Genomic DNA, 24,577 nt, shown 5'->3' with positions numbered 1-24,577 from the left:
TTGTTATTCTCAATTGGCACATTGTTATTCTCAATCGGCACCATTGTTATTCTCAATCGGCAGATTGTTATTCTCAATCAGCACAAATAAACTTGTGCTCAATCTGTATTTTAAAATGAAGACAAATATAGGGCTATGTCTGAGGGAGATTGTCTGATTAGGAACAGAAATATACCAGTTGATAGTGTATTCATAAGAATGTTCCCTTTAGAATAATTTCAAAGCCTTTTCCGTGTTGTTTTTTTTTTTGCTTCATATGTGATATTAGTGTTAAAGTAAACTTAAATTTGTAGATACCAGATTCATTATTGAATCAAATCTGGTTTGTTAATTATGACTGGATGTGTGTGATGAGTGTACATAAAGGCCTACAAAATATTTTGTGACTTGGCTTTTTTTTTTCCTTGCTTAAATTGGTGGTGTAGAATGCTTTATCTGTATACTGGATTATTTCCCACATTTTTATAGATATTGTGGTTGTGGAGATACTGTGGTTGTGAAGTTGATTACGCAGCTGCGTATCAAGGATTGGCCTCTTTAGTCACACAAAAAGTTGCAAAGGGAAAAGATCGTCTCTCGAGACGTAAAAATGCCTCAGAGAAGTTGATTAGAATAAACTATGTAACAGAGTGCTAATTGTGGATGGATGTGGTATAAACTACCCGAGTACTAACTGGGGTTGTGGAGTTGATTAGCTTAAACTATGCAACAGAATACTAACTTAGCTATGTAACAGATGGTGGTTAAGCTTAAATTTTACAACACGGAGGTTAAGAAATTTTCAATTACAAATTAGCTTCAGCTGAGTTGTGAGCATCTAAAGGCAACTTGTAATCTTCTCAGATATTTCATTCCCCTGTATGTCCATAAAACTAGATTGGATCACAGCTCACTGGGAATGCTAAGTAACAAGAAGACTCCAAAAAAAAAAAGTTGATGCGATTCTCTCTCCCTCTAAACTTGAAAAGAGTCTATACCAAATACCCTGTCTGCCTTGCCAACTTTGATTTTGTTTATAAAGATTCAAACACATGGCACAGTATTAGGTTAAGGTTTGAAGACTCAATGTTGGCAATACAAAATATTATAATTGGACAGAATAAGTATTTTCTTAATGAAAGGCTTTATATCACAGAGAATCATAAGTTGTTGTGCCATTTCATTTAGCAAGTAACAACAAATCTAATGGAATTGAAAGATGGATGCTAATGGTCAATGCCAATATTACGTTAAATTGTCATAAAAAGGATTATAATTGAAAGCTGATGCAGTTCTATGGCTATGTCTTAATAAGGATAAATGTGTATATTTAAAAAAAGAATACAGTATATGTCATGTGTTTATACTGTTGTCTTACCTTTAGCATTTGCATGAATGAGAATGTCTGTGCTTCATTGTAAACATGTGTTTAAATATATGTTTATAAGTGTGCACATGTTTTTTTTTTGTTTTATTTTTACTTGTATAAATGCTAATACTTACCAGATTTAATAATTTTATCATTTTTTAATTTATCTATAATCAATGCAAATAAGTATGTAATCATCTTTTTTGTTTGTTACTATTAGTGTCTGTGGCTGAGTAATGTAACCCCCGTTGGCCACCTAAATGAGAGGAACTTGGATTCAAATCTTTTTTTGATCTAACTCAATGGAAGATGTGTGGGGGCGCGGTGGTCGAATGGTTAAGAGCTTGGCTTCCGAACCTGAAGTCCTAGGTTCGAATCCCGGTGAAGACTGGGATTTTGAATTTCTGGATTTTTAGGGCGCCCCTGAGTCAACCCAACTCTAATGGGTACCTGACTTTAGTTAGGGAAAGTAAAGGCGGTTGGTCGTTGTGCTGGCCACATAACATTCATCTGCCCCATAGATCGCAAGGTCTGAAAAGGGAAACTTTACTTTACAATGGAAGATGTGAGAGCTTGAGGCGTCATGCAATCCTCCTCTCTGATAGTTGAGGCGTCATGCAATCCTCCTATCTGATACCCCATTTCCATCCCCACTTCCTCAAAGATCAGCCCAAAGCTCACTGTGTATGTTAAAAAAACAGAGTTAGAACCATAAATAATACACAGGATCATTCAAACTTAACCATTGTTTCACTGATAGCTGAATAAAATGTCTTATGAGTTACTGTTAATTAATTATATTGCATACATAATAAAAAAGAGTAATGAAGTATCTCTGCTCATTGTTTTGTTTCAATACATATATTGTTCTGTTCCTAGTGGAACTTGTGTTTGAATGAGTCTGTGTTGAGAAGAATGTACACAATAACATTCATGTGTAATCACTGCTTAGCTCCTTGGTTTGTTCACACTAGATAACACCGTGAAAGTGGTTCAGATAAAATTGTGAAACACTTTAAAGTGAAACATTGTATAGTGAAACACTGTCAAATGTATTACTACAAGTGAAACAGAGTAAAGTGTATTAATGTGAAGTGCAATACTGTGATGTGAAACACTCTAAAGTAAAAAAAAAAAGCAAACACTGTACAGTGTATTAGTGTGAAGTGAAACACTGTAAAGTGAAATACTGTAAAGGGTATCACTGTGAAGTGAAGCACATCAAAGTGAAACATTGTGATGTTTTGAAACACTGTAAAGTAAACAAAACCCACTAAACTGTAAAGGAAACAAAACCCACTAAAATGTAACACAATGAAGTGTATAACTCTAACAGTAAAGTCTATAAATGTGAACGAGTAGGACTTACAAGTGAATCAATCCGAAATGAAACACAGTAAAGTGAATTATTTTAAAGGGAAACACTGCTAAGTGAACCACTGTGAAAGGAAACACGCTTGAGTTGAGTTTTTGGCACATCGTCACAATTTAGGCCATGTCGTGCCCGTAATCCTTCAAGGGTTATTCTCCTTTACAAGAGCTAAATTCCATACAGTTAAATCATTAAAAACAAGGTCTATTCACTGTTGAAATAGTAAAGGTAGTAAAAATGTAATAATTAGTAAAAATTTTATGTAAATATTATAGGGTCACAATTTTACAAATTCGTAGTCAACCCCACCTCCCGGACAAAGCGAAACAATGTAAAGCATAACACAGTAGAGTGACTTACACTGAAGTGTAGCAATGAAGTCTTTAGGGTAACAAGGAAGTACTGAGGGCACCATGTCACCACAGAAGGAGGGATTGCTTAAGTGGATCATGTCCTTGGGACAGTAAAAAACAACACTCTGAGTGACTCTTTTATTAAGATCTTCGAAGTGATACGAAAGAGAAAACAAAATAAAAATTAAAAAAAACTATGCAAATGTAAAAGACTAATTGTAAAACATAACTCTCCAAAAGCTTGCAGATTTCTTTAACCCTTATAAAGTGCATAGCATTCAAATTATGACAATAGCCGTTCAAACATCGTGACGGGGTGAGAAAATGTGCAGTCAAGTTTATTTTAAATTCCCTCGGGTCAGAGGCCATGATATGACTGTATAGAATCTGGCCCTTGTTGTTTAGAGAGAGAGGGATCCTTAGGGGACTGCAGGCACGACATGGCCTAAATTGTGCCGATGTGCCTCAAATCAAAAATTAAATCAAAGGCCACCTTCAGGTCGTCTTGCCTACTCTTGTAGTGGTGACATCAGAAACAAGAAAGTATAGCTACTTCCACGTTGTACTCTACTGGACAAGTTTCTGGAAGATCGCTTACATTTTTTTTTCTTTTCGAAGTACTTGTTGTCTAAACATGTTATATATATTAACAAGTTTACAAAGACAGTTTGTGTGGAGAAACAAACTCAAAATCGCCCCCCAAAGTGGTCCACCCAGGCAGGTAAAAAGGCAGGGTTCAATATTTTCATAAGAAAATCAGAAATTCGATCAAAGACAAATGACAGAGAAGAATGGAGAAAGAAGGTTGACAGATCTTGTGTGGTGCCCAAAGGATAGGTGAAAGTGAATGTGAAGTTAAATGTGAACCTGGACTAACTGATGTCTTATAATGAATATTGAATTAATTTTTTTTAGCTTTTAGAGAGAAAAAAGTAGTCGTTGCATCAGAACTTTGAATCGACTAACATATTATGATGAATGATTTTCACTATCTTTTCTAGTTTACGAGATCTAAACGGGACGGACGGACAGACATTTCACACAAAACTAACAGCGTCTTTTCCTCTTTCGGGGGCCACTAAAAAGTAAACAAGTAATAGAAGAAGAAAATTCATTCCCAGTATATGTTCAACCCATTTAGTCAACTTGTGTCTTCACTTTGATCATTCAAAACTAACGAATATTCACATTTGACTAACACCTTTAGTAAAACCACTAAATTTAGAAAGCCTTCAGGACAGAAGACTCAAAAGTAAAGTAGCAATTGCACATAAAACACTGAACCATAATCTTTAAATACAAAAACAAATCCAAATAAAACTACTCAGAAAGACCCAAAGATAAAGACACATTCTTATGTTATCTTATATTTCTTGATATCGCCTATCCTATCATATATCAGCCAGCCAGGAAAACCAGTGACTTGGTAGAATTTAAGTCAACGGTTAACATGCATGACTAGACGCATGACGCGTAGGACATAATCATCTTCTTTTTTTTTTTTTTTTTTTGAAGTAACGTCTGTATTTCAAAAGAGAAGATATGTTTTTATGAAATTGGGAATTTCCGATTTTTTAACTGGTGTACTGTCTCGAACTCTTGACAGTGAACATGCTAAATGTATTCTTTATGTTCAATGTATTATCTCTGCAAACCTTTACACCAACGCTTTAAAATTGCACATTTCTATCAGTGTAATAGAAATCATTGTCGTTTATCCTTTACAAGTCCTTAGTTCGGGGCACCCTTTCTGACTAATAATGCGGGTAAGAACTCTAAAAATTTGATACATGTAAAGCAGACATCTTCGCCAAAAGTACACAATGTAAGCGATAGCAATCGTTATACAGAAGGCCTAAACACTGACCTGCAACCTCACAACCTGTGGGCAGTTCAGACCAATAGCGCGTTACAACGACGTACAGACCTGCGCACAGGTTGTGGCGTTGCAGGTCAGTGAAGTAACTCCCCCTTCCCCAGAAATAGCATACATCTGCGCGCCACATATAAATCTGATAATTATTATGTAAAGCTGCAATCTTATCTTATAAGTTACAGACGTTCCATTAGATAAGAATTACGTCTTATTCGTATCCCCGTGTTAATCTAGTCCTGCATGCTAGAGACGTAATATTAGCTACGTCATTGGTCTTCCTGGCTGATTCAAGCAACCTGTCTATTACTTTAATGGCATATCTGGATCTATATATAGATCGTATCTATGTATATAGCTCCACCTTCATGATCGAAGATGAGCATATACAATGGACTCAACGCTTTTTAGTGGTTAGTGGTGCCACGTTTCTCCCTCAAAAGCTACGGTCTGCGGCTTTTTCAGTGCACGGACCAAAAGTACGGAACTCACTGGCCATTGATCTCAGACAGACAATATGCTACACCACTTTTAAGAAGACTTATCTGTTTAAAACATTTTTTAGATTAGTTTGTCATTTTAGCTGTCGTGTTTGTGTTTGTAATGTTATCACAGCGCCTTGTGCCTACATTTTGTTTGTTAACAGCGCTTTATAAATAAAATTCTTATTATTTTATTATTTCTCATATCCTATGGTTTCTAAGATGTTAAGTCCAATTCTCGCTTTAAAAAGCCGACCGCATACGTGGCATATCTCGCACTAGCGGATCTAGAACTTTGGAGTGGGGGGGGGGCGATTTTTTTCCAAACCCTAACCCTAACGCCCAGTAAACCCTAACCCTACGCATAAACGTGCATACAGCGCGCGCGCGCGCACACACACACACACACACACACACACACACACACATATATGTATATATATATATATATATAAATATGAGAATAAAAAAAGGAGCATTTCTCAACCTTCGGCGAAAAACAAAACAACTGGGGCAGCGCTATAAGGTTCTCTGGTGAAGTTTGGGGCGAAGCCCCGACGCCATAAGCGTTTTCTTGCTTTTTTGACTGCAGATACGCATTCTCCTGACAAGTACAGCTCATTCTTCACAATGTAGTTCGGGGCGAAGCCCCGACGCCAAAAGCGTTTTCTTGCTTTTTTCACTGCAGAAACGCATTCTTCTGACAAGTACAGCTCATTATTCATCAATGGAGTTCGGGGCGAAGCCCCGACGCCAAAAGCGTTTTCTTGCATTCTTCATTGCAGAAACGCATTCTCCTGACATCTACAACTCATTACCCATAAATAAAGTTCGGGGCGAAGCCCCGACGCCAAAAGCGTTTTCTTGCATTCTTCTCTGCAGAAACGCATTCTCCTGACATCTACAACTCATTACTCATAAATGGAGTTCGGGGCGAAGCCCCGACGCCAAAAGCGTTTTCTTGCATTCTTCTCTGCAGAAACGCATTCTCCTGACATCTACAACTCATTACTCATAAAAGGAGTTCGGGGCGAAGCCCCGACGCCAAAAGCGTTTTCTTGCATTCTTCACTGCAGAAACGCATTCTCCTGACCTGAAGCTCATTATTCATACTATTAAAAAACGACCTTTCGAATAATGTTGTACTTGAAAAATATTCTAATTTGAATTTATAGACCCATAATACATTACAAATAAAACCGATTTGTTCCTTGAAAAGATAGGATACCCCACGTATTTAGATTTTTGCTTTGAGGATCGCCGCCGAAAAAAAACTTATTCGATAAATAGTATTCAAGAAAACTCCAGCATAAATTGTGAGTTATAGTCCCAAATTTATTTAGCTAAAAAAATATCAGATTGAGTAAAGGTTGGGAAAAGGCGACTATGAAAACGTTATTTGAGTTTAGAACTCATCTCAATCATGACTCTTATACTGAAAAATTTCGTTTGAATTCTAACTTTTCCAATGCAAAGTCTTTCTTAAAATACTTATGATAAGTAACTTCATGTGAAATTACAAAAACTCTGTCTGAAAATGGGAATGGCGGTAAATTGAAAACGATTAATCCTCGCTCCTTTACTAATTTCTGCTAAAGATTGCATTTGGCATTAAAGAATAGGTATGGGGCAACTCGATATAAGAATTTAATTTATAGTATATATAAATTATATTAGTGACAGATTTTTTTAATTTTGTAATTTCTTAACTATAATACAAAAAGAAAAAGTATAGATTTGTCCGATGGGGGAAATGCGATTGCATGTATCGCCCCTCCCACCTGGTACAACCCTTTTTCATTTAAATTTACTAATGATACAATTTGAGATTAGAGTGTGGTACGACATATTTACAATGGGTCACATATCAATACGTAGTTTATATTATATAGATATTCAACTAATTTTATTCACAAACTATGATTCTCCACAAAAAAAAGGACCGCCCCCCCCCAGCACTCAGAGGGCTAGAGTGGGGAGAGCAGTACATGCAATCGCCCCCCCCCCCCCTCACCCCACCGAATCGGCCAAATACCAGAAAGGGAGCGACATAATATAAAATTTATATTTTAATTCAACTAATTTTGTTCACAAACTATGATTTCTCAATAAAAACGGACCGCCCCCCCCCACTCAAAGGGTTTAGGTGGGAAGGGCAGAAGAGGTATTCGTCCCCTCCCCCCACCAATCGGCAAACAGGGAACGACATAATATAAAGATCGGTTAAAATATCAATAACAAGTTACAAGGATATAGATATTTAAATGATTTTGTTAGCAGGCTGTGATTTCTACCAATAAACTGGACCGCCCCCCCCACTCGAAAGTTAAGGGGGGAGGGGGGGGCGGGATTGATACCATCGCCCCCTCCCGACCCCACCAAATCGGCCAACATACTAGAGGTGGGGGGCGAAATAATCTAAAAATAGGTTGAAATATAAATAATTAGTATATATTTTTAACATAAGTAATAAATTCGTATACAAATTGTGTGAATCCTATACTAAAGTTCGTCCGCCCCCCCCCTTTGGGGGGGGGTCGGCCGAGTGGGGGGGGGGGCGATCGCCCCTACCGCCCCCCCCCCTGGATCCGCCAGTGATATCTCGTGACCTCAATACTCATACCTTCACGCCATGAGGAGCGATCCAGAGCGAGTGCTTCCCGGCCTTGAATGTCGATATCGCACTCCCTGAAGGAGCTCTTAATTAAGGGTGTGTTTACAGCGCTTGTATTGACCTCCCTGGGAGCGCGATCTGTATATATCGTAATATCCCTTTCTGACCTGTTTCCATGGTGGACGGTTCACAAAGGTGTCATGTGGCCAGCAAATCTAGCCGCTTTGCTTCCCTAACTAATACCAGGTGCCCATTAAAGTTACAGGGGCGCTTAAAATTCCAGAAATTAGGATTCCCAGTTTTCACCGAGATCTATATGTATGGTAATTTTTAAAATATTGATACATTATAATGGATAGGTTGACCACACTAAGCTATGTTCCCCCTTCTCTCCTTAAAAAACTATGACATTTAAAAAAAAAGCGGTTCTTTCCATTCGCTAAAAAAAAAAATTGAATATAAATTTTGCATTATCGAAATATGAATCATAACTTTTGAATTGACCTGACCATTTCAGATCATTAGTTGGCCTACTCTCACGCTGGCCGTGATATTCTACTGCCCTTTTGCAACAGGTATTTATTTTCTAGTTAATTTAATTAGGCCTGTAACAAAATGAGTTAAGATCTGTTAAGATATATATGTTTTGTGTATAGACTTTAATTCTCTTCTATGGCAAGATTTCATTTGCTAAGATTTAGATTATCTGTTTATTAAACAGAAAATAATATTTATATTAATTAGTATTTTTAAAATATCAGTTCCTTATATTCATGCTAACTACCATAAAGAAGAGTGCTCACTACACAGACATTGTAGACTATGATTTCGGTTGCTGTGGTCAATTTGGTATTTTCCCAGACGCGCTTGGAGAGTTTTGCCATTTACGCTGTCTGCGACGCGTATTGTGCATCCCCTGGAATGATCATGTCTTCAACCAGGACGTTTTCAAATTGGTCAATATGCATCTATGATGTCCAGGCACAGAGAAAACTACCATATCTTAAACATGTCACCCGCATGCCAGATGGTAGAATCCCTTAAGATATCTTATTTGGCTGAGCTTGTGGGAGGAAATAACCCAAGACCGGACATTATGAAGATGGATTGTGCGTTCTGGTATGATCCTTGCCGAGAGCAAAAGAAACGAAGCGAAGGGAATGAAAAAGAATATAGCTAGCCCTAAAACAAATACATACACATGCACAAATAGGGTCAAACTCTGCCAATCCAGAATGGGCCTAATTAGCCACAACAAATTCTGCCCCGTCTCGAGACAAAACCAAATCCAGTGACTCATCTGGGCGCATCCATTGTCTTCCAAGACAGAAGGAGCCATAGTCTAGTTTTTTAAGCAGCAGTTTAAAAAAAGTAGGTAGCTCGAAAGGCAGAAAGAAATTGCACTAGGTATGAATTTTGTTTCTAACATACGGAATAAGAAAGAATGACTTTATCTAAGTGTTTTTTGTTCTTTTATACTATTTTAATGGTTTATGTTTTTGTTTTACTTTACCTATGTCAAGATTAAATTATCTCAAAAATTACATACGTTACTTTAAGAGATAAGATAAGTACTCCTGTGTCAATCTAGTCATTTATGTAAATCAATGACTAAAATCTGCCAAATCGTTGATTTTCCTGGCTGACTCGGTCTGTGATTATTGTATTTGAATAGTAATAGCGAGTATCCAGAATTTTAAAATTTGTATTGTTTTAAAAATGGTTTCCGTTATTTGCATATATCGATGTAAAATGAATTATATAGTTTCAGTCCTAAAGATATCTGGTGCTCACGCTTGTCTCTAGGTGTAGGTTTGTTAATGGGCAGAACCTTCTTGGTAGCTCTCCCTGGCGTGAAGGACATGAGTATTCACTGCTTCCTGTCGACGTTGACAAGTATTGTAGAGGTCAGTGCATTTCAAAATGTCTTGTTTCTCATAATTGTTTCAACAAAATTATTGCCATAGATGACGAAATTGCTTTGAGGTGGTTGAAGCAGGGCCGGAGTTAGATAATTGGAAGCCCAAGTCGAAATAAAAAAAAAAAAACAACAGAAACAGCGAACAAATTAAATTAGACAATTTATTAAAAACCTGCTTGTTTTTATATAGCTGATATTCATAAATCGCAAGAGACAGAGTTAGACAAGTAAACAGAGTCATAATGCTCTACTATGTTTGAGATCAGATCCAAGTTTCGCAATTTTGTCTCTTAATTTTTATTTAGTTCTTTGCAAGGCCCCAAACAATCGGAGGACCTAGACGGCTGCCTAGTTTGCCTTTGCCAAAGGCCAGCCCTGGTTGAAGGTCCGTAGTCTGGGAACAGGTGAAAGTGACACAGTCATAGCTACAAATGTAACCATTTGTTATAGTAGCATCGCTATTGCACAAAGGCGTATCTATAAATGTAACCATTTGTTATAGTAACAACGCTATTGCACAAAGGCGTAGCTATAAATGTAACCATTTGTTATAGTAACAACGCTATTGCACAAAAGGCGTAGCTGTAAATGAACAGTATCAACGATAGGCCTTCGATGTTCGGGTAAACATTAAAAAAAAAAAATTGACAGCACTAACCTATCAAACAAGTGTCCCACATTTACCTATCAAAAGGGCTTGGCTACCTATCGAGCTCGACACCCGACTCAAGCAGAGTTGTATTTACTGAGCACCTAAAGGAATCACGAAAAAAACTTTTTCAAGATCCCCCCCCCCCCCATTGGTCCTCAAAAGAGATTGGACCTTAACGCTCTGAGCATGATATGAACACGTGAGTTGTGCTTTATAGAAGGTATTTAAAATAAAACACAAGATAGTAAGACTCTGTTTTAAAACTGGGTTGGGGCATTCCTTTAGTACACTAGTAGGGCCTTAATCTCTCTTAGTGCTTTTGGGGAGTTTCTCTATTTTCAAGCAGTAACGGGCTTTCCCGAACTATGATCCCTGGGAAGAGAAACTTCCTGATCGGCATTTTTCATTTGTAATTATTTTTCTGTTAGCCTCTGTCACATAGCTTTTTTTCTTTCTAATCCTAAGCATACCACTTTACATTCACCTTCACATAGCCCTAAGTCTGTTGAACCGTTGGGGCACCACGCATGATCTGTTGACCGCCTTTTTCCATTCCTCTATATTTTTAGCTTTGGTTTTAAATCCTTTTAAGTTACAAGCTCGTTTAATCTTTGGCCTTGTCTAAACAACGCTTTCTCTGTCTGCCTCATCTTCTTTTTCCTGGTACTGCTCCCGGAAGGAAGGTCTTTGCGGGCCTTGTAATATGGAAATACAGTTGTTGTTGTTTTTTTTGCCTTTTATTACGACTATGACTGTTGTTGATTATTTACTTATGTCTTAAAATTTATGTCCTTCTCTTTCTTCAGGTCCATGCCCACACCCACCACTTGAAAAACATGCCCACCTACCACATTGTCTCGACCACTGTCCAGCGTTTCCGAGGCTGCTACGTCGCCATTGAGTCTCACAAGTAAACGTAATTACTGTTTAATTTAGTCACCTGTCTAGACTTCGCTTGTTGATAGTATCAACGGAAAGTCGTTCCGTAGCATGGTCATTTGATCGTTTAAGTGCTGAGCTCTAAGTTTGAAAAAAAACTGTTTTAGGGTCAAACAGTAAAAAAAAACCAACCTGTGTGAACACACAGTTCTGTTTGGAAGAGACCCAATTCAATGCCTATTTAAAGCATTGCTATTTCCGACATAACTGACCTCTGGACGCATTGGGCTAGACATGGCCAAAGGACCGAGTTTACCGGGAGCCTCCGCCATTTTCCTATGTTATACCAAGCTAACCATGGGGGAACTCGCCATTAGTGTAACGGTCCCTTGAGGAACGGCGCATGGATTATCGACAGGGTTGTGAGAGCTCTCTTTCAACTCCGTCCGTGCAATGGGTTCACTTTCGCGTACCCTTGGACACTCTCACGGGAGTTTTGTTTCGCCATTCATTTAGCCTAGTTACCCCCTCAAGTAACCGTTTCCACCCGGGTGCCACGTTGAGGCAGAACAGCGTACCCGGGCGTAGCATAACCAGCAAAAACAACAGCAACAAAAATTATCAGCAAAATGAAGTAATTCAGGAGAGATCACTTTTTTAGAGTTTAATTTTACCATTGTTTCTGAATTGTAAAAAAAAATAAATATCAGCCAAGTGAAGTGGTTCAGGGGAGATTGCTTTTTTAATGTTTGATTTTACTATTGTTTCTGAATTGTTCACAATAATTACGCCCCACTGTGTTAGTATTGTCACTGGTCTGTCACACTTACCTCACTGTGGAACACATCCTCCTTGATTGCCCCAGATACCAGGATATTAGGGGGAAATATTTTAGAGCACACAACTTACAAACGCTGTTTGATAATGTCGACCCAGGAAGGTACTGGGACTTTATCTGGGAGGAGGGGTGGAATACGAAGGTTTGAGTTTTGATAGGGCAAAGAAATTGTAAACATATAATATTTACAACAGATTCTTATTAAATTATCAAATGTTTACTATACCGTGAATGAAACTTGTTTCTAATGACTTAACTGTAAAACATTTAGCTCTCGAGATACGAAGGGGATATAACACCTGAAGGTCTATGGGCACGACATGACATATATTGTGTCGATGTGCCTAAAATATCACAATAATTACATAAAAAACTTAAGTCCCAAAGGTAATGGATGATATGGCACACTCTCTTTCACATAACCAAAATTGAGCACTGACACATATAAAAGTGAGAAAGACGTTCGCAATCCTCAACAAAACAAAAAAAAAAACGCGTATCGGAAGTGTAGTTAACACAATTAGCTTGGGTCAGTCGTGTAATCAAAGAAAGAACACTTTGTCACCACCAACAAAAAAAAAACGCGTATCGGAAGTGTAGTTAACACAATTAGCTTGGGTCAGTCGTGTAATCAAAGAAAGAACACTTTGTCACCACCAACAAAAAAAAAACGCGTATCGGAAGTGTAGTTAACACAATTAGCTTGGGTCAGTCGTGTAATCAAAGAAAGAACACTTTATCACCACCACCAACAAAATCTGTGCGATTAGAAATAGTTTTACCGCTTGTTTTTGTTTAGCGCAATTTCATGCTTTTAGATTTCTCAATACGCTATGATCCTATCACTTGTCTGGATCAATTGGGCAAATTGGGGGGGGGGAGAAAGAAAGGGACATCTCAGTGAATTTTAACGTAATCCGTTTTTAAAAAGCATTTATTTAAAAAAAAAATGGTGGTGTAACGACCTTAATTTGAACTCATGGCTCAAAATAACATACAGACTTCTCTGCTTGTGACTTAAACATGAAAATAGAAGATTGTAAAGTTATCTATTGTTTGTTTCAAACTTACTTTTAAGCGGCGACCTATAATGAAGACTAATTCAGTTTATACCATCATTTCAAATACAGTTTCTTTCCCTTGTTCGAGATACCTAACAAAATGAATAAACAATAGTTAATTAACTAATTGGTTAACTTTTTTTTAATTGATTCTTGTGCTGTCAGCTAAAAGAAATAATTGTGTAAAATTCGAGCTTGATCTGAAATTTTTTACTAGACAGACAGACAGCATAGGTATGAATCATTCTATTTAAAGACAATTATTGAAATGAAGAAATAAAATATTAATACACATTTTTTTTCACCAAAACTTCCCGCTCCCAAACGGCTGCTCCAGAACGTCCATCGTGTCAAAACAGCTGTGCTAAGACAGCTGCGCCGTAACAAATTGCTTCACTTAGGATAGGCCATCATAAACAAACTAAATCTAAGATGGGAACATTGCCTCTGTTGTGTCACCTCATCTGCATCTATCCTAACGGAAGTTTTATCAGACAGTACACACACACACGCGCAAACTCCATAACACATACATAATACATAAATAAATAAATATATATATATATATATATATAAAATCAGTTAATCAATTTGTTATATTTGATTAATTGTGCTTTATATAAAAATGTACTATACTAAGGGGAGGTAGGTCAGATGAAGTAAAGGTAATCTGTTTCTGTGGCCCATGGTTTACGAGGCTGCCAGCACAACGACCAAACGATTTAACTTTTCGACAACTAACGTCAGGTAACAATTTGATCTGAGTGGGCTCAGGGACGTCATTTTCTTCTTCTTCTTTTTGAAACTGTCAGGTAGAGTTGAGCCTTCGGCTCTTGGAACTCTAGGCCAGCAAAAGTGAACAAGAGCTCCCTTTCACGGCCTGAATTAAAACAGTGTACACTGTTCTGTCTGGCGTGGTGTCAGACTCGCGGCCAGAGACCGCGTGCACAGGGACCACTGCCATTTTCCTTTTCTATACCAGGCTAACCGTGGAGGACACGCCATTCATGTAACGGCCCCTTGAGGAACGGCGCCTGGGTTGTGACAAGGTTGTGGGAGCTTTTTTTACAACTCCGCACAGTGCAATGAGGATGCTCTCGCACCCCCTTAGGCCCCCTCATGGGAGTCTTGTTTTGCTACCCTTTAGCCTAATCGTTTCCTCCTACAATCGTTTCCACCCGGGCGCCACTATGAGGCAGGGTAGCATGCTCTGGCAGAGACGTCATAAAAATCCCCAAAATAAAAATAACAGTCTTCACCAGGATTCGAACCCGAGACTCCTCGGTTCGTAAGCCATGCGGTTTACCACTAAGCCACCGCGCCTACTAATGCCATTTAACTTGGACGAAATTCAGAAAATGGATTTAAATTAAAATTAATTTTTTTTTCTCCTTGAAGCATAAATTGACATGCTATTCCCCCCTTCCCTTTGTCAGGACGTCCAGCCCCCCCCCCCTATACTATATATATATAAAAACAGACACTTAATCGCTGTGAAATAAGTGACATTTTCTTTTCAGTGTAAATACCACTGGTATTGATATATCCTTCAGTTTCCGCGGGAACGGCTCTTTCGGTCTGATGATCATGGTGACTGTCAAGAAAGACATCTTCCTGGACGCGATGCAGGCACTTCCGGAGGAATCTTGGGGTCTGCAATACTTTGTGGCGTCCACAGAGTAAGCCTTTTTTTTTGTGTGAATGCTTAAATATCCCAATACTCTTCAGGCGTCTCAAGTACAATTTTATGTATAACAATACTTGGAATGTCCCTACATGTTTATAAATAGTGACCTCATTGGACTTCATTATATTAACATAAAGTTGTGAACATAAAGCGTCAAACTATGACCATGTGAACATAAAACGTCATTCTATGACTATGACCATGTAAACATAAAACGTCAAACTATGACCATTTAAACATAAAACGTCAAACTATGACCATATAAACATAAAACGTCAAACTATGACCATATAAACATAAAACGTCAAACTATGACCACGTGAACGTAAAGCGTCAAGGGCAGGGTGTCATGTGGTCAGCACAACGACCAAACGCCTTTACTTTTCCCTAACTAACATCAGGTACCTATTAGGACTCGAACTCGGAACCCGTCGGTTTGGAAGCCAAGCGCTAAACCACTCAGTCACCGCTATCTCCAGAACATGTGTAAATATCTCGGTATTTTTATTACCTGTAGTACACGTTTTAGTGCATAAATACTTTTTTTTTTTTCTTTCATTATATTTTTGTAACAAACCAAAGTAGTCGGGCATGCTGTTTCCAGTACATGTTTATATATACAAGTAGCCTACTTGATTTCAGTTCAACAGTACTTGCTATGTCTAGAACTTACTTTAGCACATCAGTGCTAGTGCTTGTTACTTCCAGTACATGATATTTCCAGTACTTTTTATCTCAAGTACTTGTTACGTCTAGTACTTGTTATTTCCAGTACTTGTCATTGTAGTACTTGTTTTTTTTTTAGTATTTGTTATTTTAGTACTTGTTATTTCCAGAACTTGTTATCTCAAGTAGTTTTTACGTCTAGTACTTGTTATTTCCATTACTTGTTATCCCCGGTACTTGTTATTTCCAGTACTTGTTATTTTAGTACTTGTAATTATAGTACTTGTTATGTTCAGTAATTGTCATTTCCAGTAATTGTTATTTCCAGTACTTTTTATTTAGTACTTGTTTTTTTTTAGTACTTGTTATTTTAGTACTTGTTTTTTTTAGTACTTGTTATTATAGTACTTGTTATTTTAGTACTTGCTATTTCCAGAACTTGTTATCTCAATTACTTGTTACGTCTAGTATTTGTTATTTCCAGTACTTGTTACCCCGGTACTTGTTATTTCTAGTACTTGTTATTTCTAGTACTTGTTATTTCTAGTACTTGTTATTTTAGTACTTGTTATTTTAGTACTTGTTATTTTAGTACTTGTTATGTTTAGTAATTGTCATTTCCAGTAATAGTCATTTCCAGTAATTGTTATTTCCAGTAATTGTCATTTCCAGTAATTGTCATTTCCAGTAATTGTTATTTCCAGTAATTGTTATTTCCAGTAATTGTTATTTCCAGTAATTGTTATTTCCAGTACTTGTTATTTCCAGTACTTGTTATTTCCAGTAATTGTCATTTCCAGTAATTGTCATTTCCAGTAATTGTCATTTCCAGTAATTGTTATTTCCAGTAATTGTTATTTCCAGTAATTGTTATTTCCAGTTCTTTTTATTTCCAGTAATTGTTATTTCCAGTAATTGTTATTTCCAGTAACCTGCCAACGATACACGTAGTCAGCTGCAGCGAAAACAACTTAATCAAATTTCAATTCAAAGAGCCCAGACCGGAACTGTTTGAGCAATACCCCTGGTACAGCACCAAAGCAAACTCAAAGGGTATCAGTGTCGCCTTAGACCAGTAAGAGTTGCCCCCCTTTGTGTCTTTGTAATCGTTTACTAATTTTTTTTAACATATTATTTTATATTAATAATAATGCAAAGAATATTATGTAAAAAAAAAATTCTTATGAAGGAAATAATTTCAAAAACACATATCCTACATTTCCAGCATGATGGTGGAGTAGACTGCAGCAAAAGGTCCCACAAAAAAAAAACAATGACAATGTCATTTTACAATAATCTTGAACATTTTCCCATACTTTTTGTTTTTTAATAAGGACTTATAAAATGTTAAAATTCATTCCTCCTAAGTTAATTTTTTTAAATATTATTTTTATTTTCTATAATTTTTTTATTCCTTTTTTTTTTAAAATTCACTTTCAAAAAGATTATATTGCAAAAAAAAAAAACAACAAACAACCAACAAAAAACAATGAATTTCATGGTATCACAACAACAAATGAAAAAATTTGTTCATATTCTTGCGTTCATTTGCTTGTCCTATTTCCCCACTCTAGACACGTGAAGGTCCGCATACATCCCACATGGGCTTACATCTCACTCGAAATGCATGATCTTTGGAGTTTTGAAGGTCAATGTCTTTATTAACTAGTAAATCTTTTTTTTTTTCGATACAAACCATGCCTATGTGAAATGGTGGTGTTGGCTCATTGATATCATTGTTATTTAAATTTTAAAAATGAGTCTAGATCTCTTTAATTAATACAAATCTACTAGATTCAAGCCTAGATCTAGAATATCATTTCTAGTACTAGCTGGGTCGGACAGGCTATATGGGCATCCGGGCAAATGCCCGGTGAGCCGGTTCCCAAAAGGGCCGGTGCGGTCACCGAATGGGTCACTTTGAGTGATAAAAAAGTACCGTTAATGCAAGTAGCTTGATTTTTACCTTTCAAAAAAGAACTTTACAGACTTTACAGCAAAACACTAAACACTTACTCTCGTAACAATGGAATCACCTAGATCTATAAACATTAATCACCCAGCCGATGATTTACAATCCTCTATATACACTAATCGATTTTAAAAGAGATCTAGACCAACTCTGGTATAAATTTTCACACGTTATTTCTCCCACACCCTATATCGGATCAAGCTGAAATTTGGCAGAATTATTTCTTTTACCTGACAAAACAAGAATCGATACAAAACAACTTAAGAAATTTTTAAATTAATTAGATCTACTTGTATTTAATTATTTTGTTTGCTATAGAACAAGGAAAAGAAATTGTACTTGTATAAACTTTTTATCAGACATACATACGGCTTCTGACGACTTATAGACGTCTAATCATGTGATTGATATGCACACATTGTTTGATGTATTTCAGCTGGCAAACTTTTACAATATCAGCTTGTGGAAATATAAGTAGAAAGGTTATGTCATTATCTGGTAAGTATCGCTTTATACCTACAAAGTATAGTGTTAAATTTATTTAACTAAACAAGCAAAATAAATATAAACTCCATTTTAAAACAAAGTTTAAAGAAGGAAAAAAAAACGCAAAAAAGAAATCACTGCAATATATCTCAGTACTGCAGGATTAAGTTTCCATTTTTATGTATAGAACACAATTGATAAATTAATCGATTAGCTAATTGTTTGTGAGGACGCGAAATATAAAAAAAAAATACATATGTATGTCCCCTTTCAATCCTTTTTCGTATATTTGGCTCAAACAGATAAATGGATGTGGATCACTTTGGCTTCGTACAAATGACGCTTTATGTCTACCTCTAGAAAATACACGAAAAAATATAATAGATTAAGGATAGAAGACTTAAAAGTAAAGTACGAATTATGCATGAAACACTGAACCATAATCTTCAAATACAGAACAAAACGCAATAAAATACTCAGGAAGACACAAAGATAAAGGTACATTCCTCGTTCCATATGCTAGGACAATTGTGTACAAATGCTTATTCTTCCCTAGTGCTATTAGAGCATGGAATGGGATTGCCTGAGCCAGCCAAAAAAACCCCAGTGACTTGACAGAATTTAAAGTCATTGGTTAACATGGATGACGCGTAGGACGTTATTGTGAAGTAACGTCTGTATTTTATAAGATAAGATACTGCATATATAAGAATAAAACGAAAATATAACATTTCTCAACCACAGGGACAGTGGTCAAAAGTTATCTACCGATCGGTGTGATCGTTGGCACGTGCTACGTAAGTTACAACGACTGTGCGAACCAAGGGAATTACTCACAGCTTGCTCTCGGTAAGAAGAAAATAAGTCACTTAAAATATAAAGAGTATCTAGAGACAGTTACGCGCTCCTGTCAGGAACACGCGTAGGACGTAATCATCTTCATTTTTTTTTTTTTTTTTGAAGCAACGTCTGTATTTCATACGAAGATATCCCTCCTTTATAAAGCTGATAACTTTAACCCAAGAGCGATTCTTTTCTTCTTAAATAACTAATGAATTGAACATTTTTTACCCAAGCCCGATCTCCCCACCCCCCATGAAAAATAATAAGCAAATATTCGAAGTATCTAAACTCCAAGGATAGACCTATTGAAACATACTTACTAGACGGTGCGCAAAAGGTTTCTGAAGTTCTGCACGTCTATCATTTATTGAAATTTTAAATCAAGAATATAGTTCGTCATTCAGACCTTGCGATGCCTAGGGCAGATGATGTTAAGGTCATCTGTTACTGTGTCCCACGGTTAACGAGCAGGGTGTCATGTGGCCAGCTTGACGACCAACCGCCTTTAATTTCCCCAGCTTAAGTTAGAGCTGTGTGGACGCAGGGGCGCCCTAAAATTCCTTAAATTCGTAATCCAAGTCTTCAAAGAGATTCAAACCCAGGATCCCAGATTTGGAAGCAAAGCGCTTAACCACTCAGCTACCGCGCTCCCAATTAGTGATGAAGTACGATATTGACTATTTAGACCTTCAGAAAAATCATAGCTGTCAAAACAGAGTTTTTCACAGCGTGATCAGTTAAATAGTACCCCCCCCCACCCCCAAATTTATTCATCAACTGTCAATATTATAGGAAACATAGTTTGAACCGCTTTTTGAGATCCGTGTCCACTAACCCATACATAAGCCATAGAGAGTTTACAAGCTGAAAGGAAGACTTGTAAGAAAAGTCTTTACAAATGCAATGTCGTTCTTTTTTACAGTAAATTCGCAAAAAATTGTGTAACAGAGTTGCCCCAGGGAAATTCTTGAAAGACCAGCATAGGTGCCAATTTGCTTTAGATTAGAAGATATATAAAAGAGAGCACCTGGTTGCTGGCGGCTTCGGAACGAGACAGCTGGAGGTCACTCACAAAGACCGCGGGATTCACATATGAGAGCAAAAGAAAATCCGCTGCCGAGGACAGGCGTAGACGGCGAAAAAAAAAAGTCTAAATCGAACTCCGGCGACAATGGTTATGCCTGCGTTGGAGGTGGCAAAATATGTAGGTCACAGCTGGGCCTGCTTAGCCATGGGACATACTGCACTCGTCATTAATCTTTAACTTCTCAGACATTCCTTCAGACATAAAGGTCACGACGTCTTAGCTCAAACGTCTTCTTGACAACATTACAAAGAGCACACGTCACGTCCAGACAGTTATTCTTTACTCATATGAAAGTTCTTGCAAAATTTTTTTTTTTTTTTTTTTTGTGTGTCAACCAACAGGACAGTTCAACATTTCTTAAACCCTGGAGTTAGAGGCAGTCCTAAAAGGGGTTGTCGAAGGAGGAAACAATATTAATCTTATATCCTTTCGTCACCATCAGCCCATCCTACAACATATCCGTTGCCGTGATATGACACTCTAACTGGTGGAGTGCAAGTCTCAAGGGGGATCGACTTTTTAACAAAGGGAAGGGGGGAATGGCTTGTCAATTCATGTATCGAGGAGATAACAAATATTAATTGTAATTTCAATCCAAGTTACCCAAGTTAAAAGCATTAGGATGTAAGTAGTAAAGCGCTTAGCTTGAGAACCGAGGTGTCCGGGTTCGAATCCTGGTAAAGACTGGGATTTTTATTTTCGGGATTTTTAGGGCGTTCACCCAGACCAACCGGGTACTTGACATTCGTTGTCAAAAAGTAAAGGCTTTTGGTCGTTGTGCTGGCCACATGACACCCTCCTTAACCGTGGGCCACAGAAACAAATTACCATTAAATCATCTGACCTATCTCCCTTTACCATAGTACATTTCTCTATAAAGTACAATTAATCAAATAAAACAAATTGATTAACTAATTGGTTAATTAATTTTGAAAAAAAAAATTGATTCATGTGATGTCATCGACAATGAATAATTGTGCAACGTTTCAACTTGATCCGGGAATGGGAAGTGGGAGAAATAACGTGAAAAGTGTAAGAGATCCCACCCAGACTGACGGAATGAGCTAATATTCTTCTCCTTCTAGCCAGCTTTATTGCTGCTGAGCTGTGAGCTTTTGCAGACTGTGCCAAGGAAAAATAGTGTGCTGTTCTCTTCAGTTGTTCAGCACTGCCGTACAGGGTGTTGGTCATGTTGGGCTGTAGTGGTAGTAGGGTGGATTAGGAAGAGGCAATCAATGAGGATATGGTTTTCGGTATCATAAGGGTGGGTGCAGTGTCTTCATAGGGGGAGTTGTGTGGAATTTATTTCGTTAAGGTGGTAATTTAGCATAGACGTGTGTCCTTGTTCTTAGTTTGAAGATTGTAGATTGACCTTTGAGGGGGAGGAAGTTAATACTGTCCAGTTTGTTAGGCATGGTCATTTCTTTGTACATAGCTCTGTCTGTGTTTCCTGATGCCCATTGGTTGAGCCACTCCTCTTTGTGATTGTTGACTAGCATTCACCTTAGGGTGAGGTAGTCAACAGGTCTATCTGGTTGTTTCATATGATAGTTTATCAGCCTTTTCATTTCCCATGATGCCAATGTGTCCAAAGAAAATGAGTATATAAGCTTTGTAAAAATGTATATTATTACTTTTTTTTAGAAATGCTAATGCCAGCACAGACTTACGGTTATTGTTTCATCCCCGTGGCTTTGAACCCAGTACACAGTGACGTTCGACTTCAAGCGGTGACACTGTATGACAGGACGACCATTTGGTATACTTCATTCGAAAATGTTAAAGTGCGCCAAAGGGTTGACCATTCCGATACAGCTATATATGTAAGTCCAACGTAGGCATACATCTATATATGTAAGTCCAACGTAGGCATACATCTATATATGTAAGTCCAACGTAGGCAAACATCTATATATGTAAGTTCAACGTAGGCATACATCTATATATGTAAGTCCAACGTAGGCAAACAGCTATATATGTAAGTCCAACTTAGGCAGGGCTAGGGTTAGGTTAGGTTTCAAGATCTAGAACTAGGTGTAGATCTAGCTAGATCGAGATTTAGTTTGTATAACAAATAACATTGGAGATATTAATTTTTATTTTGCGAGGAAAATGTCTGGTCCAATTACTCCGAGCCTTTGAAGTCATTTCTAGCTAGCTCACTACCTAACTAAAATAAGGCCAATAATTTGTTTTTTTTCGAGTTGCCAAATTATCTTATTTTGTAAGAAGAATAAATCTTTTTTAGTTTCTCTACATGTAACATGTTATTAAATTTGAACGTATGGATAAGGTTAATAATTATTATTAAAAAAAATAAAAGTGTACGCTAAATGACTACATGGAGATGCTGTGGCTGAGGGGTAAAGCACTTGAGTCCCGTGTTCGAATCCTCGTGAAAACTCTAGGTGGACAACTTCGGGGGCCGATTTTGAGTTTCTGTTTCCATACAAACTGTCCTTGTGACCTTGTTTAAAATTTTGTTGATTTTAATAGACAAAAGATGACTGTGAGAACGTCACTCATACTAAAGGACTTCTTTTTTTCGGAATTTTCGCCCAAAATAAATGAGTTTCGAAAGCCCCCTGACTGGTTCTCTTTTTAAATCCAAAAGTTAAGTGCATTCACACCTTTAGTTCAGGTACAAGGCAATTTCTCTCGTGAACGCCAACAGAGCTATTCAGCTGGTGTACATGATGGAGTCGATGTGCACCGAATGTGAGATGAATATGACTGTGACCCTCTGCATGGTAGTGCCCATTGAACTGTTCTATGACGTCTACGCATGGAGGTAAGGCCTGCCAGTAAGAGAGTCGTCAAAGTAAACATGAGATAACTTGTTATAGAAGGCCTGAAAACAGGCCCTGCAACGTCACAACCTGTGGGCAGTTTAGACCAAGAACTCGCTGCCTCGTCACAGGTCTGTGCAGCCCTATTGCCATTGCGATGCTGTATCGAATTTCCTCATTTGTGATGCGGTCTTGAGAAGTGATGCCTAGGATGCTCCTATGGAACTCATTTCCATGGCTTGGATCCTCCTCGTTAGATTTGCAGGATCAATTTACTGACGAGTAATTTAGTCACTTTACAATAATTAGGTCATGGTCACATTCTGATATGCTTGTGAGTCTTGGTCGCTATTACAGATGGATCCTAGGTATCACATTTAAAGACCGCATCACAAACCAAAAGATTAGAGACAGGGTTACTGCAGCGATTGGACCTCCCATGATGACCTGCTATCTATCGTAAAAAAAAACGCAAGCTAAAAATCTATGGCCATATTACACCGTCTTCGGGCTCGCAAGTACATTCCTTCAGGGAACAGTACCAGGAAAAAGAAGAAGAGGCAGACAGAGAAAGAGATGGGAAAACAACATAAAAAATGGACGGGCCTGCCATTGAGAGACAGAGAGGGATGGAGAAAGACGTTCGAAAAATCTTGCATGGTACCCCAACGGTCCAACAGACCAACGGATGGGTAAAGGTAAATCACATTGACAAAAAGACGGTTATACTGAAAGGTTTTAGAATTTTACGCAAAAAAAAATTTTTTTTTTCCGTTATGCGGTCATGCCCATTTGATAACATGCAGGAATAGAAGTCCATATTTTACTCCATATACTAGGACAAATTCGTACAAGTGCTCTTTCTCGCCTAGTGTCATTAGACTATGGAACTCGTTACCTAAATCGGCCAGGAAAACCAACCACTTACTACTTAAGTAAAGCTTAAGGTAATTCTTTAATATTGATGACTAGACTGACACACGGATACGCGTAGCACATGACTATCTTGTGTAAAGAAACGTCTGTATTCTATAAGATAGGAATACCAACTTCTGAATAAGGATGTCTACAGTATGTTGGTACAAACAATCTGTATACCATAATAATCGTGTCCTGATAAAATGCAGGCAAGTATTGTGGAACACAGTGGTGTAGCTATGGTGATGTGGGGGAGGGGAGAATTTGAAAATCTCCCCGGGGCCTTAATTGAGGTGGGTTCCCTGGTGCTCGAAATTTTTTTTTTTTACAGTAATTATTAAATATTGCTAACGGCAGGGGTCCCCAAAGAGGACAAGCCCCCCCCCCCACCCACCCACCATCCTAAGCTCTCAAATGATGGCAAACTCCTAGCTACGCCACTGGTGAAACATCATGGCTTTATTTAGTACACTCATTGTTCTTTTGGTCTCTGTAATTATTGACCAGGGTACCACGGACTGATCACAAAGTCTTGTCGATGGATTATTTCGCCGCATTAGTCATTCTGCAGAAAAGACTGAAGTTTCTGAAACTCAATGAAGCAATATTGATATTACCAAGTACTGCTTCATACTCACTGTAAGTACATTGAAGATAAAAATAAAGTTTTACTATTGGATATTGTCATAATATTGTTGTAACTCCGCTCCAGCGCCACAATGGTGGTGCGCGTCAG

The 24,577-nt window shown here is 37.7% G+C and overlaps 1 protein-coding gene across 1 annotated transcript in view; it reads left to right on the top strand.

Moving 5' to 3' along the window:
• Positions 1 to 8,564: 8,564 nt before the first annotated feature.
• Positions 8,565 to 24,577, top strand: part of LOC106068325 (uncharacterized) — a 37,756-nt gene continuing 21,743 nt past the window's right edge. Inside the window, exons 1-10 of the mRNA XM_056016718.1 lie at positions 8,565 to 8,617; positions 9,849 to 9,949; positions 11,422 to 11,525; positions 14,914 to 15,072; positions 16,675 to 16,821; positions 18,155 to 18,216; positions 18,949 to 19,053; positions 21,779 to 21,957; positions 22,771 to 22,925; positions 24,349 to 24,480. Of these exons, the coding sequence (XP_055872693.1) occupies positions 9,863 to 9,949; positions 11,422 to 11,525; positions 14,914 to 15,072; positions 16,675 to 16,821; positions 18,155 to 18,216; positions 18,949 to 19,053; positions 21,779 to 21,957; positions 22,771 to 22,925; positions 24,349 to 24,480 (1,130 nt within the window). The 5' untranslated portion in view covers positions 8,565 to 8,617; positions 9,849 to 9,862. The remainder of the gene's footprint in view (positions 8,618 to 9,848; positions 9,950 to 11,421; positions 11,526 to 14,913; positions 15,073 to 16,674; positions 16,822 to 18,154; positions 18,217 to 18,948; positions 19,054 to 21,778; positions 21,958 to 22,770; positions 22,926 to 24,348; positions 24,481 to 24,577) is intronic.

The sequence above is a fragment of the Biomphalaria glabrata genome, chromosome 18, assembly GCF_947242115.1.
Source record: "Biomphalaria glabrata chromosome 18, xgBioGlab47.1, whole genome shotgun sequence".
Lineage (NCBI taxonomy): Eukaryota > Metazoa > Mollusca > Gastropoda > Planorbidae > Biomphalaria > Biomphalaria glabrata.
Note: the sequence above shows the minus strand (reverse complement) of the source record. Positions and strands in the feature narration are given on the sequence as shown.